Source organism: Ahaetulla prasina, chromosome 14 (assembly GCF_028640845.1).
Source record: "Ahaetulla prasina isolate Xishuangbanna chromosome 14, ASM2864084v1, whole genome shotgun sequence".
Taxonomy (NCBI): domain Eukaryota; kingdom Metazoa; phylum Chordata; class Lepidosauria; order Squamata; family Colubridae; genus Ahaetulla; species Ahaetulla prasina.
Genome location: NC_080552.1, coordinates 17,053,673 through 17,068,611, shown reverse-complemented (window position 1 = coordinate 17,068,611; position 14,939 = coordinate 17,053,673). Strand labels below are relative to the sequence as shown.

At 46.7% G+C, this 14,939-nt stretch overlaps 1 protein-coding gene across 5 annotated transcripts in view; it reads left to right on the top strand.

Moving 5' to 3' along the window:
- DCUN1D3 (defective in cullin neddylation 1 domain containing 3) overlaps positions 1 to 8,782 on the top strand; it is a 34,721-nt gene extending 25,939 nt beyond the window's left edge. For all 5 annotated transcript variants that reach the window (XM_058157151.1, XM_058157154.1, XM_058157153.1 and 2 more), the window contains 3 exons: positions 1,268 to 1,348; positions 3,170 to 3,702; positions 7,871 to 8,782. In XM_058157151.1, the coding sequence (XP_058013134.1) occupies positions 3,272 to 3,702; positions 7,871 to 8,366 (927 nt within the window). In that variant the 5' untranslated portion in view covers positions 1,268 to 1,348; positions 3,170 to 3,271 and the 3' untranslated portion in view covers positions 8,367 to 8,782. The remainder of the gene's footprint in view (positions 1 to 1,267; positions 1,349 to 3,169; positions 3,703 to 7,870) is intronic.
- Positions 8,783 to 14,939: the final 6,157 nt, after the last annotated feature.

Here is a 14,939-nt window from a genome sequence, read left to right as displayed (position 1 = left end):
CCATCCTCTGGAGTCCATTTAAGCTCATGCCGACTGCTTCAGTGACTCCATTCAGCCACCTCGTTCTCTGCCGTCCCCTTCTTCTTGTGCCCTCAATCTTTCCCAGTATTAGGCTCTTCTCCAGGGAGTCCTTCCTTCCTTCTCATTAAATGGCCAAAGGATTTGAGTTTCCTCTTCAGGATCTGGCCTTCTAAAGAGCAGTCAGGGTTGATCTCCTCTAGGACTGACCAATTTGATCTCCTTGCAGTCCAAGGGACTCGCAGGAGTCTTCTCCAGCACCAGAGTTTAAAGGCCTCAATTCTTTGGCGCTCAGCCTTTCTTACGATCCAACTTTCGTCACAGCCATCCATTGCAACTGGGAATACTGAGAATTAGAATAGACTAAATAGATTAAAAAATTAGAATTGGGGAGAATATTGTTATACATGTTTTTGTATAACATATTTAAAGTGATTAGATTTTGAAAAAGGATGATATACTAGATATGCTCAAGAACAGTGTTAGGATTATCAGAAGGGTGTAGTAAATACTGATCAATTGAAAAAAATAAAGGAATATGTGCTGATATTAAAACATGTAACACTAGACAATGTTCGTTTGATTAATGTAGTAATTCTTCTTTGTATTAATATGGGTTTTGTACCAAAACGAACAATACTCGGACGCCACACTGTCCATGCAACGATATTGATGATATTGATGTATGTTTAAAAATAAAAAAACTTTATCCCCCCCCCCCCAAAAAAAGACAAATGCAAAGAAAATTAGATTGAGTTCCCCTTCCTGTGTCCTAAACAGATCAAATTATATTCCAGCAATGTTATGAAACCTCTAAGTTGCCTATGAAAACACTCTAATGCAGGGGTGTCCAGCCCCTTGAAGATGTGTGGACTTCAACTCCCAGAATTCCCCAGCCAGCATGGACACCCCTGCTCTAATGCAGGGGTCTCCAACCTTGGTCCCTTTAAGACTTGTGGACTTCAACTCCCAGAGTTCCTCAGCCAGCTTTGAGTTGAAGTCCACAAGTCTTAAAGGGACCAAGGTTGGAGACCCCTGCTCTAATGCAACTCGGTCTCTGCTAACAACTGAAGGGCTTGTGATTGTAATAGTGCAAGTGTTGATGGTCCTGTAAAATAAAGCTGGTCCTTTTTGCAGCCAGCCTCTTTAGACGTGGTTACTGGTTCATTATTATTTTTTTAAGAGCATGTCATTGCTGGAATTTTTTTCTCTTCAGCTTCCCGAGTCCTTTTATTTTTTGTTTCCACAGCCATTCAAAAGGCACCGGTTCCCTTAGGAGGAGAGTCAGCCTAAATGCTGCGATGCCTTCCTGGCCTTTGGAGGATGTCATGTAAGTCGTGTTTATTGGGTTGTTTTTTTGGTTTTTTTTTGGTGCATTCAAGTAAGTCAGAGTAGTCCGTCGTTACGGTGATGGCTGCGTCCAGTTTTTGGGCCGTGCTAGCTGAGGATGATGGGAATTGGACGGGGAGCTGCAGAGGATGTCCATCTCTTGCTATTGTTGGAACAAGTAGTCAGGAACTCTCGGGAATTAAAGTCAGTTTTTAATGTTCATCCCAATAACATAAAGACAGCCGATCCCTCTAGGTCACATCACCAGAGTGCTCTGATGATGTCACCTAGTTGGGTAATGAAATGTCTCCAAGAAAACAAGAAAGCTTAGAGAGCACTAAGGACCCCACATCATTCTCCCCCTTCCTCTTCCTTCTCCTCCTCTTCCTTTTCCTCCTCCCCTCCTCCTCTTTCTTCTCCTCCTCCCCCTTCCTCTTCCTTCTCCTCCTCTTCCTCCTCCTCCTCCCTCTTTCTTCTCGTCCTCCCTCCTCCTCCTCTTCCTCCCAAACCCCACTCTCCCCTAGCACTGATGATGTTATCTAGTTTGGCCAATGCAACGTCTGCAAGAAAACAACCAAGCTCAGAGAGCACCTTCATTTCATCCCTAAGCTGCAAATCATCTTTATTGAGAGTAATCCCTGGGGTGGGGAGGGGATGACATTCGCCGAAAAGGCTCTCCTCTGGGAACCTGCCAGATGATATTCCCTAATGGATGGGGGCCCCGGAGCTCACATGACGGGCAGATAGAACCAGACAGAGACAGCCCTGCGAGTAACCCGGCCCCAGGCCATGAATCGATGCTTTGTGAAGCTACAGGGCACAGTTAATGCTTGCATTATGCCACCTTCCTCATTGTATCTATTCTCTTCCCCAACCACAAAGCACGTAAGCAAAACCCAGCTGGATTAGACTCTGTTTAATTCATTATCTTCCCACAACAGCCAGCGAGATGCCTCTGGGAAGCGCATGGGCAGGATACGAGCGCACCAGGGGCCTCCTTTCCCCCTACCCCACCCCGTTCCCTAGCAACTAGTATTGAGAGAGATGCTGCTCCTGATACTAAGAAAGCACATCGCCATTGTGACTAGTAGCTATTGATAGCTATATTGTCCCTGTCAATCTCGCATCCCTTTTAAAGCCACGACCGTCGGTGGCTTAGCTTGTCACTCAGCCTTGCTAGCCCGGCAGCTTGTAATTTCCAGAATGTCAGCCCACATCGCTTTTCCCGGAAGCTTTTCTGATACGCCCTCGACACCTGCAGCGAGAAATTAAGGCTCTCTTCTGGCAGAACTTGAGTTTTAGCTGTCCCAAAAGTGCTTTTTCCTTTTTTCAAGAGGCAGCTGGGCTTTCTGGTTTTTTTTTTTTTTTGAAGACGTTTCGCTTCTCATCCAAGAAGCTTCTTCAGCTCTGAGATTTGGTTTCTCTGAGAGCTGAAGAAGCTTCTTGGATGAGAAGCGAAACATCTTCAAAAGAAAAACCAAGATAGTCCAGTTGCCTCTTGAAAAAAGCACCTTTGGGACAACCTTGACCTGGATGATTGAGGATCTCCAGAGACATTGAGCTTTAGCTGGCCTGGAGGAGGAAAAAGTGGATTTTGGGAGGTATTCTGGAACCGCTTGAGCGGGACAGAGATGTCCATTCCCATCCTAGATTTCATACTTTATACTTTTATCTCTTTTTCCTCCCCATCAAAATGTGATGAGACTGTGCCATGTGATAATTCGAACGGTTACTAAATGAATGGATGCAAGTCAAGGATGACCTCTATTTGATTAAAAAGAAGGATTGATCCTCTCTTCCCCCTCTCCTATCTTTCTCCCAGGCCGGCTGATGACCACTGAGAGCATGCAGAGGCCCAGGCAGCACCAGTGGGGCAGGCGTGTGACGGCGTGGGGGCTGCTCTAACTGCTGGGCGCGCTACAATATGGGCCAGTGCGTCACCAAGTGCAAGAATCCTTCTTCCACTCTGGGTAGCAAAAATGGCGATCGGGAGGCCCACGGCAAAGCTCACGGGAAGCGGAGCACCAATCACAAGGAGGAGCTCAACCTGGTTGGCAGGAAACCCTCTGGAGATATCCTGGTCAATGGGACAAAGAAAGTGGAAGCTGCTATAGAATCCAACCAGGCTCCCACTTCCTCTGGAGATGCCCGGAAAGAGCCCGTCTCGGGCTCCGAGGAATCGTTCCTCCACAGAACTGAGGAATTGTTCAGGAGGTACAAGGACGAACGAGAAGACGCCATATTGGAGGAAGGCATGGAGCGTTTTTGCAACGACCTCTGTGTTGACCCCACGGAATTCAAAGTGCTTGTGCTGGCTTGGAAATTTCAAGCGGCTACTATGTGCAAATTCACAAGGTAAGTCCTGCGCGCCGTCAGAAACCTCGGGGCTTCCCGGTCTCTCGAGCCCCCTCAACAGCCCCCTCGAGAAAACCGAGGAGACGGGGGAAAACTTGGAAAAGGTAAGTGGCAAACGTGTTCTCTGTCAAACTCTAGGGAAATACAGAAAAAACTGGCTTCACACAAGATTTCTGGATTAGGAGCGCCAGCAGCTCCGGCAAAAAGTTTTGCTCTCTCACCGCAGGCTAACAAGTCTGTCCGGCTAGGGCGGGGCTTCTCTAGCAGTGGTGGCTCTTCCGTCCCAAGGACCGGCTCATAGATTTCCACTGCTCTCCTCTCCTCTGCCTTCTGCATCCGCGCTTCAGGCACTGGATCCAGCTGTTCCTCCTCTTCCTCATCAGCCACCTCCAGACCTGGGGGCTGTTGACTCTTCAACTGAGGGCTGACGGACGGCCCAGCTCTGCCTCTTTCTCTCTGTCTCTGCCAGCTCCATTCCCTCTTCCCCCTCGGAGCTCCCAGGTTGCCCTGTTGCTGACCCTGGCTCCCACACCCCTTCCTCCTCCTCTGATTCACTGTTGGAGGCCACAAAATTTGCTTGACACACCCTATTCCATTTGCATAATGTTCCTTGGCTTCCTAAAAAAACCCTGAACTGTGTCTCCTGGCAACCTAAAATTTCCCCACCTCTCTTCAGAGGCCACATTGTCCTTCTCTTTTCTGAGGCTAGTAGAGGCCACCGATCCAGCAAAGTAAGTGGGATGAGGGTGATTGCTGGGCCAAAGTTGACTCCTTGGTTAAGAGAAGAGAAAAAAAAAGGAAGAGTGAGGGAACATGTAGGTCAAGGCCTAGAGAGTTGTGGTTGGAAGAAGTTAAAGAATTGGAAAGGCCAAAGAATTTGAGGAGCTAAATTCTTGGCTGTTGCTCGTCTTTGACCAGAAAACTAGGGTGCTTCTTAGCAATAGCAATAACATTTAAACCACTTCATGGTGCTTTTACCGCCCTCTCTAAGCAGTTTGGAGAGTCAGCCTATGGCCCTCAACAATCTGGGTCCTTATTTTACCCACCTCGGAAGGGAAGAAGGCTGAGTTAACCTGGAGCCGGTCAGGATCAAACTGCTGGCAGTGGGCAGAATTAGCCTGCAATACTGCATTCTAACTTCTGCGCCGCCAGGGCTCCTCATGCAAAATCCAATCAACTACAGCAATAGAAATAGCACTTATGTACTGCTTCACGGTGCTTTTACCGCCGTCTCTAAGAGGTTTACAGAGTCAGCCTATGGCCCCCAACAATCTGGGTCCTCATTTTACCCACCTCGGAAGAATGGAAAAGTGAGTCAGCCTTGAGCCCAGTGAGATTCGATCTGCCAAACTGCAGCTAGCAGCCAGCTGAAGTAGCCTGCAGTACTGCGCTCTAACCACTGCACCACCTCAGCTCCATAACAGCTTTCTCTTAGTAGGAGAAAGTGAGTTTTGGAAAGCAAGAAGAACTCAAGGCCAGGCAAATCTAATGGCGAAGGATTAGATTACAGGATAAGAGTTGGAAGAGACCCTGGAGGTCTTCTAGTCCAACCCCCTGCTAAAGCAGGAGACCCAATGATATCTCTCATTCTTTGGAACAGAAATATCCTTGGTGGCGAGAAACATTTAACTGATGTCCTGAGACCCAGCGTGCAGAATCATGAATAACATGAGCGGAACAGCTTTGCCTAACCTAAACCTCTCCAGATGTGTTGATGTTGCAGCTCCCGGAATGGTAAACCGGCTGGGAATCGCCAACCCAGCACATCTGGGGAAAGGTTTCCGATTGACTTAACCTGCGGTGAAGGTGGTAGAGCGGGAAGCAAGCACCACATCTTTCTCTTGAAGGCCTTTCGCTTCTCATCCAAGAAGCGTTTTCAATTCTGACTGAATGGTGGGGAGAATGAAAGGATTTCAGGGGTGGGTTTCACTTACCTTTACCACCGGTTCGCCGCGTGCACACTTGCTTTGCGCGCGTGCTGTCCGTGTATGCCCCTTGCCTACTGCGCGTGTGCTTTGCTCACACATGCGCCTTCCGTGCATGTGCCCGGCCTTGAAAACGTACCTAAATAGCACGACTTGGAGCCAGGGTGCATGGGCCGGCCCGGGTAGGCCCACCTGGGATCGCCGCTACCAGTTTGCACGAACCGGTGCGAAACCGGCTGAATGCCACCTCTGGAGGATTTGTATTCCTTCCTTCTATTCTGGTGCTTAGCACTTTGAAGGTTGGTTTTTGAGGCCACTTGGGGGTTTATTTGTGCCCTCAGGGGTCACCTGAACCAGAGTGCAAATGGGTATGTGTGACCTCCTTGGAACTGTTGAAAGGATTTATTCATTTATTTATTTATTTATTTTTAATTTATTTGCATTTATATCCCGCCCTTCTCCGAAGACTCAGGGCGGCTTACAATGTGTTAAGCAATAGTCTTCATCCGTTTGTATATTATATACAAAGTCAACTTATTGCCCCCAACAATCTGGGTCCTCATTTTACCTACCTTATAAAGGATGGAAGGCTGGGTCAACCTTGGGCCTGGTGGGATTAGAACCTGCAGTAACTGCAAGCAGCTGCTGTTAATAACAGACTGTCTTAGCAGTCTGAGCCACCAGAGGCCCTGTTTGTCCCAAAGGTGCTTTTTTTCAAGAGGCAACTAGTCTTTCTGGTTTTTCTTTGAAGACATTTCGCTTCTCATCCAAGAAGCTTCTCCAGTTGAGACTGGATGGTGGGGAATGGAAGTCTATAGAGATTCTCCATCATTCAGGTCATGGTTGTCCCAAAGGTGCTTTTTTTCAAGAGGCAACTGGATTTTCTGGTTTTTCTTTGAGGACATTTTGCTTCTCATCCAAGAAGCTTCTCCAGCTCTGAAGAACGGAAGGATTGATACCCCTCGCAGAGAGCTGGTTGTTTGCATCCGTTTTAGAGAGTCGTTGAGGCCCCTTGGTGTGTCAGGGGAGACAGGTGACTGTGTTGTAAACAGGAGAGAGAGGTGGGGGTCGCCTCCCTCCCCTTTTGCTGAGAGAGGACTGTTCAATTTTAATGCGGACGGCTTCTTTTACCCCTCTTTTTCAAACCAGTGGTCCTCTCTCTCTCTTTCCAGAATGTTAGACATTCCTCACCATTCAGTCAGAACTGAAGAAGCTTCTTGGATGAGAAGCGAAACATCTTCAAGAGAAAAAAAAAAGCCCACAGAAAGTCCAGTTGCTTTTTGGGGGAAAAAGAAAAGAAAAAGAAGAAAGCACTGTTAGGACAACCATGATCTGGATGACCGAGAATCTCTACAAATATTGATTTAAACCAATGGTAGTCAACCTGGTCCCTACCGCCCCCTAGTGGGCGTTCCAGCTTTCATGGTGGGCGGTAAGGGGTTTTGTCCAATACTGAAGCACTTTCCTTTTTTTTTTTCAATTTAATTGAATTTTTTAAAAATTTTCATAGCGTTCTTTAAAAACATTTGCATTAGGTTTTCATAAAATTCCCCGTGACAATTTAAATTTCTGAAAACATACTATTTGTATTGCCCGTGCATAAGTTTAGTTCACATTACATAAGTGAAACTATAGTGCGACCGCAAACCAAAGAGCCTCGTCCCAGAATAGCTTGCGCATCTCCCTCCCTTCCACACCACCTAGCTGTAACAGACAAGCAGAGCTGGTAGTTGGTAGCCCCCCCCCCCAAACCCAATCCACAATGCGCAAGAGGCATGCACAGATGATGATACACGGCGCATTACTGTGGGCGGTTAGAAAATTTTACTACTAACAGAGATACAAAAGTGGGCGGTAGCTATAAAAAGGTTGACTACTCATGATTTAAACTATTGAAAATCAAACCTAAGTTGGTGCCTTTCTCCCCCAGCCTTTTTTTTTCTTCCTTTATACCAGGGGTCTCCAACCTTGGCAACTTTAAGCCTGGCGGACTTTAACTCCCAGAATTCCCCAGCCAGCTTTGCTGGCTGGGGAATTCTGGGAGTTAAAGTCCGCCAGGCTTAAAGTTGCCAAGGTTGGAGACCCCTGCTTTATATCATACCCCCTCTTTTCCCCTTCTTCTCTTCTTACTTTTCCATGTTGTTTTTTTTTCTTCATATTTTATACGTCGATAAACTAATTAAAAAAAAAGTTTTTTTAAACGGTGAAAAATCCAACCTCGCCTTTCCTCCCTTTGCCCGCAGGATGGAGTTTTTTGAGGGTTGCAAAGCAATAAACGCGGACACCATCAACGGGATTTGCACCCGCTTCCCCAGCCTCTTGACCGAAGCGAAGCAAGAAGATAAATTCAAAGACCTCTACCGTTTCACTTTCCAATTCGGCTTGGATTCGGACGAAGGCCAGAGGTCGCTCCACCGGGAAATAGCCATCGCTCTCTGGAAGCTGGTTTTCACGCAGAACAAGCCTCCCATTTTGGACCAGTGGTTACACTTCTTGACCGAGAACCCTTCGGGTATCAAGGGGATCTCCCGCGACACCTGGAACATGTTCCTTAATTTTACTCAGGTCATCGGGCCGGACCTCAGCAATTACAGCGAGGACGAGGCCTGGCCCAGTCTCTTTGACACTTTCGTGGAATGGGAAATGGAGCGACGGAGGAAGGGGGAGGAAGAGGAGGGTCCCACTCGCTTGGAGGATTTACAGACAGCGTCCCCATGTACAGACCCTCACGCAGCCTGACAGTTTCGACAGCGGCAATTGTTCCTCCCCCCCCCCCCACTTCCCGTTCTCCCTCCCCCCCCCGCCGCCCCCCTTCGTGGCCCATAAGCTCAGAACTCCTCTGGAATTTACAGACTTCTCCAGATTTTTTTCTACTTTACACCTTTCTCTGCCTTGTATTTTGAAAGGGCTTTAAAATGCTGTATCCATATTTTAGGCACTTTCTTTTAAAAATTGGGCTATTCCCGTTCCTTCTCTCCTCGAAATGTTTAATTCTCCCCTTCCCTTCCCTTCCCTTCCCTTCCCTCCCTTCCTTCCCTTCCCTTCCCTTCCCTCTGGTTGCGAGTTAAATGATTTTATTTCCAAATGGTTTTCAAGCTGGTATGCTTCTTTGCCCCAGGTTACACAACTTTCAAAGGATATATATATGTGTGTGTGTGTGTGTGTATATATATATATATATATATATATACACACACACACACACACACACACACTTTTTACACAACTTTCAAAGTGTGTGTATATATGTGTGTATGTATATACATACATATATATATATATATATACATATATATACTCCGTGTAAGATTGGAAGTGTCTTGGCGGCGTTTGACGAAGTCTCATTCGTCATCTTCAGGCTTCAGCCGTGCTTCTGGGAGCAATGTGTGATCGCAGCTGTTTCTTCCTTTTCACACATTGCTCCCAGAAGCACGAAGCTGAAGCCTGAAGATGACGAATGAGACTTCGTCGAAACGTCGCCAAGACACTTCCAATCTTACACGGGAGAAAACCCGAACAACCAAAGACCTATATACAAACACCCGTGAAAACCTCAGAAAACAAATATATATATTCTTTTTCCTGGTGAGGTTCAATTAACATCACTAAATTATTACAGTGCCAGATTGAAGTTCTGCGTATTATTATTATTTTTTAAACAGAGCAGGCCTATACTGTGTGTAGTGCTGTTTACATTGTTGAATTTTTTTTTTTTAAGGTTGTGATAATTTTAAGATTTATACCACGATTGATAACAGTGTAAACTGTTCAGGGCAAATGTGTTTAAAATTCCCAGGCAAACAAAACTTACGTTGAAAGCCAATGAAAGCAGCGTTGTACTGTTGCCGTTATCTATACCGTTCCTGTCTGCACAGCTGATCGATTGATCAACCTTTTGGGCCATCAGCCACAATAGTAGAGCGCTAAACACCCAAGATTCTCAAAAGGTGGTGAGAATTTGCAGTGTGTCCTTCCTCATTTCCAGTTATCCTCCGGTCACTCACTTTCCGGGAGAAGCTTGCAAGGCAGGGTTTCCCACACTTGGCAACTTTAAGACTTGTGGACTTCAACTCCCAGAACCCCCCACCCTCCCTCAGCCAGCATGGAATTCTGGGAGTTGAAATCCAGGCATCTTAAAAGTCACCGTATTTGGGAAACTCTGTTGTAAGGCTTTTCACATAGAAGTGTCCAGCCCGAATAAGGAGACTAAAGAGGGGTTTCCCCCCCTACTAAAACAGGTAGCAGCCTTTTTCGGTTGTCACCGGTTTTTCTCCGGTTCTGTCCCCTCCCACTGAAAGAAAACTGCACTGCCTCAAAGGGGAGATTTAACTGCCAAATTTTGGCATTGCCATTTTGAATATTTTTGGGACGGGAGGCACAAATTGGGTGTGGCAGGCCAGCGAGTTCTCAGCCTTGCCCTGAAGGACAACAGCTCTCCATTTTGGCAACTTTGTGGACTTCAGCTCCCAAAATTCCCCAGCCAGCATGGAGTTCTGGGAATTCTGGGAATTGAAATCCACACATCCCTAAAGTTGTTAATGGCTGAGAAAGAAAACAACAACTAGTTTAGACCCCCAAGAAGGTGGTGGTACATTTCTTGGCAGCTCGAATGCTTCAAAACGGAGGCTTGTTTACGCAGAATTGTCTGACCCACCAGAGTAGTAGGTGGGCTCAAGGCAGCGGGGGAGTAGAGAAAAAAAAACACAACCCTTTTGCTAGAGAAGCAAGTCATCATACAACGGAAAGAGGCCTGGGAATATCCTTCATAATCCCATCCAAAGACCGGTTTTAAGCAATGCACCAGATCAGTCAATTCCATCAGAATGGAAGGCAAAAACTATTGAGGTGTTAATTCACTAACAATCGGGCAGGTGGGAGGGAAGGGAGGGAAAAAGGAATGGTCTTTAATGAATAAATAAATACTTGAAATTCACATCCTCTTCTCAGCGGCTGAGAGCAGAGGGTGGCACCCCTTTTGTGTTTCTTTTAACGACTGCATTAAAAGTTCCTTTTCCAAAATTGTACCTGCGCTACGAGAAGTCCCTGTTTCTCCGCAGCCGGGGGTGGTGGTGGGGTTCCGAGCTCCTTGTTTTGAGGTCCGAGCAAAGTTCTCGCTTTGAATAACAGAATTGGAAGGGATCTTGGAGGTCTTCTAGTCCAACCCTCTGCTGGAGCAGGAGATCCTATATACCAGTGATGGTGAAACCTTTTTGGTGCCGAGCGCCCCCTCGTGCATGCCCTCCCCCCCCATCCCTTTTTGGATTCCAGGTTGGTACAGGAGGCTTTCCAGGCCTAAAATGGGGCGTGGGGTACATGCGTGTGCAAACCCCCAAAATACAATGCAGGCACCCCCCCCGCATGCACCCGCCCCCCCGCATGACCTAAAGACTAGGTGGCCTGCGGGAGGTGTGTACGCATGTGGGGTGGAGCTGGGCTGGGCCGACAGCTGGCATGGCCACAGAGAGGGTTCTGCGTGCCACAGGGTCACCATCCCAGTCCTATCCCATTCCCAACAAATGGCTCTCCAGCCTCTGCTTAAAAGCTTCCAGTGATGGAGGAGCCACAACTTCTGGAGGCAAGTGGTTCCACTGGTTAATTGTTCTAAGTGTCAGGAAATCTCTCCTTAGTTCTAAGTTGCTTCTCTCCTTGATCAGTTTCCACCCATTGCTTCTTGTCCTGCCCTCAGGTGCTTTGGAGAATAGCTTGACTCCCTCTTCTTTGGGGCAGCCCCTCAAATATGGGTACCCTGCTATCATGTTTCCCCTGCTCCTTCTTTTCACTGGATCATGCTGGAGAGGTTTGATGTCATATTCGGTTTTATGGCAAAAACATCTTCTTTCCACAGCTGCTTCTATCTCTGATGAGATTTTACTCCTCATCTAAGCATTGAATTGGGGCCTTTTCAGTTCCTCCTCCGCTAACCAAATTTAACCGACTTGTCTGTTGGCTTCGAGACCTGTCTGGAAACCAAGAGACAAGCTGCTTAATATATATATATATAAATATATATATATTTTTTAACCAGCTTGTCTCTTGGTTTCCAGACAGGTCTCGAAGCCAACAGACAAGTCGGTCTGTTATATATATATATATATCCCTCCTCTGCAATGTTACCAAATGCACCAGCGTGTCTTGGCCAAACCTGGAGGGAGATGCATGTCCATGTTTTGCTAAACGTACCCAGCAGAGTTTGGGGTTCGACATTCCGACATGTTTTGTGAAAAGATTCCTAGTAATTTTGGCAGCCGGGCAGTGTGATGTTTGGGGTGGAAAGCTGCTGTCCTTCCTCATTTCATTCTTACATCATCTTCCTCTTCCTTCTCTGCAAGATTGTGCGTTTTTACTTGGCCGGGGTGTTCTCTAAATGAGCGATATGCAACAGAAGGATGATTCCTGCTGCGTTGGCTTCTCGCTTTTCTTTCTCTAATGATTCCTTGGGATGCATTAATCCTTCCCGCTGAGCGGCTGATGCGATTTGCACTTTTTCCAAATGATTTCTCAAGTCCTTTTCCACCCCTAATTTAGAGGATATCGCTTGACAAGTTTGAAGGTCGTCTTCCCTTCCCTTTTCTTCCCTTCCCTCCTTCCTCTTTTCTTCCCTCCCTCCCTCCTTCCCCTTCCCTTTCTCATCTCTTCCCTTTTCCTTCCTTTCCTTTCCCTTTCTTCCTCTTTTCTTTCCTCCCTCCTTCTCCTTTCTTCCCCTTCCCTTCCTTTTCCTTCCCTTCCCTTTCTTAGCTTCCTTTTCCTTTCTTCCCTTCCCTTCCTCTTCCCTTCTCTTTCTTCCCTTCCCTTCCTTTTCCACCTTCCTCTCCTCCCTCCTTCCCTTTCCTTTCCCTTCCTCATCCCTTCCCCTTCCGTTCCTTTCCCTTTTCTCCTTCCTCTTGTTTTCCTCCCTCCCTCCTTCCTCTTCCTTCCCTTCATCCCTTTCATCTTCCCTTCCCTCCTTCCTCTTTTCTTTCCTCCTCCTCCTTCCCTTTCTTCCCTTCCTTCCTTTTCCTTCCTTTCTTCCTTCCTTCCTTCCTCCTTCCTCTTTTCTTTCCTCCCTACTTTCCTTCCTTCCTTCTCTTTCTTCCCTTCCTTTCCTCTTTTCTTTCCTCCTCCTTCCTTCCTTCCTTTTCCTTCCTTTCCTTTTCTCCTTCCTCTTTTTCCTCCCTCCTTCCTCTTCCTTTCCCCTTTCCTCCTTTCTCTTTTCTTTCCTCTCTCCTTCCCCTTCCCTTCCTCATCCCTTCCCTTTTCCTTCCTTTCCCTTTTCTCCTTCCTCTTTTCCCTCCCTCCTTCCTCTTTTCTTCCCTCCCTCTTCCCTCTCTCCTTCCCCTTCCCTTCCTCATCCCTTCCCTTCTTCCTCTTTTCTTTCCTTCCCCTTCCCTTGCTTCCCCCCTGCTTCTCTCAAACCCAGCGCTTTCAGAGTCTCTCCAAGAAATAAATTGAAACTACAGTCCATCCAGATCCTCCCCAGCTGTTCATTTGTAACCGAACGAAAGCAGGGCTGTCAGGCAGTCAACGTGGCCCGAATGTCTCCTTGCTGGATTTATTGCATGAGGTTTTTGGTTTTTTTTTGCTCGCCTCTGATGTGCTAAACAAATAACTACCCCTGAGCCAAAATGCTTATCGCGTTACAGCCCAGCCTGGCGTAGGAAACCTGCCTCTGGTTTCCGTTGCAAAACAATACCGATCCGCCCTTGTGATGCAATCCAAAAGAAACCCCTCTATTGGATTTTTTTTTTTTTTTGGAAAGGGGGGGGGAAAAAGTGGAAAAAGAAACATTGGTTCTTTGCAGCCTCCCAGTCCAAATGAAGCTTTTTGCTTAACTCTTCTCTCAGGATTTGCTTTTCCTCCAGCCCTGCCTGCTTTTCGTGACAAGATGAATGTTTTTGACATTCAGAACAGAATCGGGCCCTTGCCTTGTTTCTTTCCTCTCCCTTTTAGCTCTCTGCCGCTGTCTGTGCCGACTGCGGAGGCGTTTCTGCTAGAAGGCCCAGCTGAACAGCTCCTGCTGAAGAGCTGAAGAGCGGCATTGCCTGGCTAACTCTTGATTCAAAGGAGTTTGCTTCCCTTCCCTCTTTATCTTTCCTTCCTTTCCCTTCATCTCTTCTTCCTTCCCTTCTTCTCTTCCTTTCCTTTCCTTTCCTTCTCTTCATCCCTTCTTCCTTCCCTTCTCTTCATCTCTTCTTCCTTCCCTTCATCTTCAACATCTTCATCAATGACTTGGACGAGGGGATAGATGGGGAACTCATCAAATTTGCAGATGACACCAAGCTGGCAGGAATAGCCAGCACTCCAGAAGATAGGCTCAAGTTACAGAAAGATCTTGACAGACTTGAACATTGGGCGCTATCTAACAAGATGAAATTCAACAGTGAAAAAAGTAAGGTTCTACATTTAGGCAAAAAAAACCCACCGGTACCCACCGGTACAAATGCACCGGTACCATATATGTGGCACCTTGCTCAATAGTAGTACCTGTGAGAGGGATCTTGGAGTCCTAGTGGATAACCATTTAGATATGAGCCAGCAGTGTGCAGCAGCTGCTAAAAAAGCCAACACAGTTCTGGGCTGCATAAACAGAGGGATAGAATCAAGATCACGTGAAGTGTTAGTGCCACTTTATAATGCCTTGGTAAGGCCACACTTGGAATATTGCATCCAGTTTTGGTCGCCACGATGTAAAAAAGATGTTGAGACTCTAGAAAGAGTGCAGAGAAGAGCAACAAAGATGATTAGGGGACTGGAGGCTAAAACATATGAAGAACGGTTGCAGGAACTGGGTACGTCTAGTTTAATGAAAAGAAGGACTAGGGGAGACATGATAGCTGTGTTCCAATATCTCAAGGGTTGCCACAAAGAAGAGGGAGTCAAGCTATTCTCCAAAACACCCGAGGGCAGAACAAGAAGCAATGGGTGGAAACTGATCAAAGAAAGAAGCAACTTAGAACTAAGGAGAAATTTCCTGACAGTTAGAACAATTAATAAGTGGAATGACTTTTTTATTTTATTTATTTATTTATTTATATTTATATACCGCCCTATCTCCCTAAGGACTCAGGGCGGTTTTGCCTGCAGAAGTTGTGAATGCTCCAACACTGGAAATTTTTAAGAAAATGTTGGATAACCATCTGTCTGAAATGGTGTAGGGTTTCCTGCCTGGGCAGAGGGTTGGACTAGAAGGCTTCCAAGGTCCCTTCCAACTCTGTTGTTATATATTATTATATCTCGTCCTTCCCCTCCCTTCCCTTCATCTCTTCTTCCCTTCCCTTTCCTTCTTTCCCCTTCCCTCCTTCCTTTTTTCCTTTCTTCGCTCCTTCCTCTTTCAAA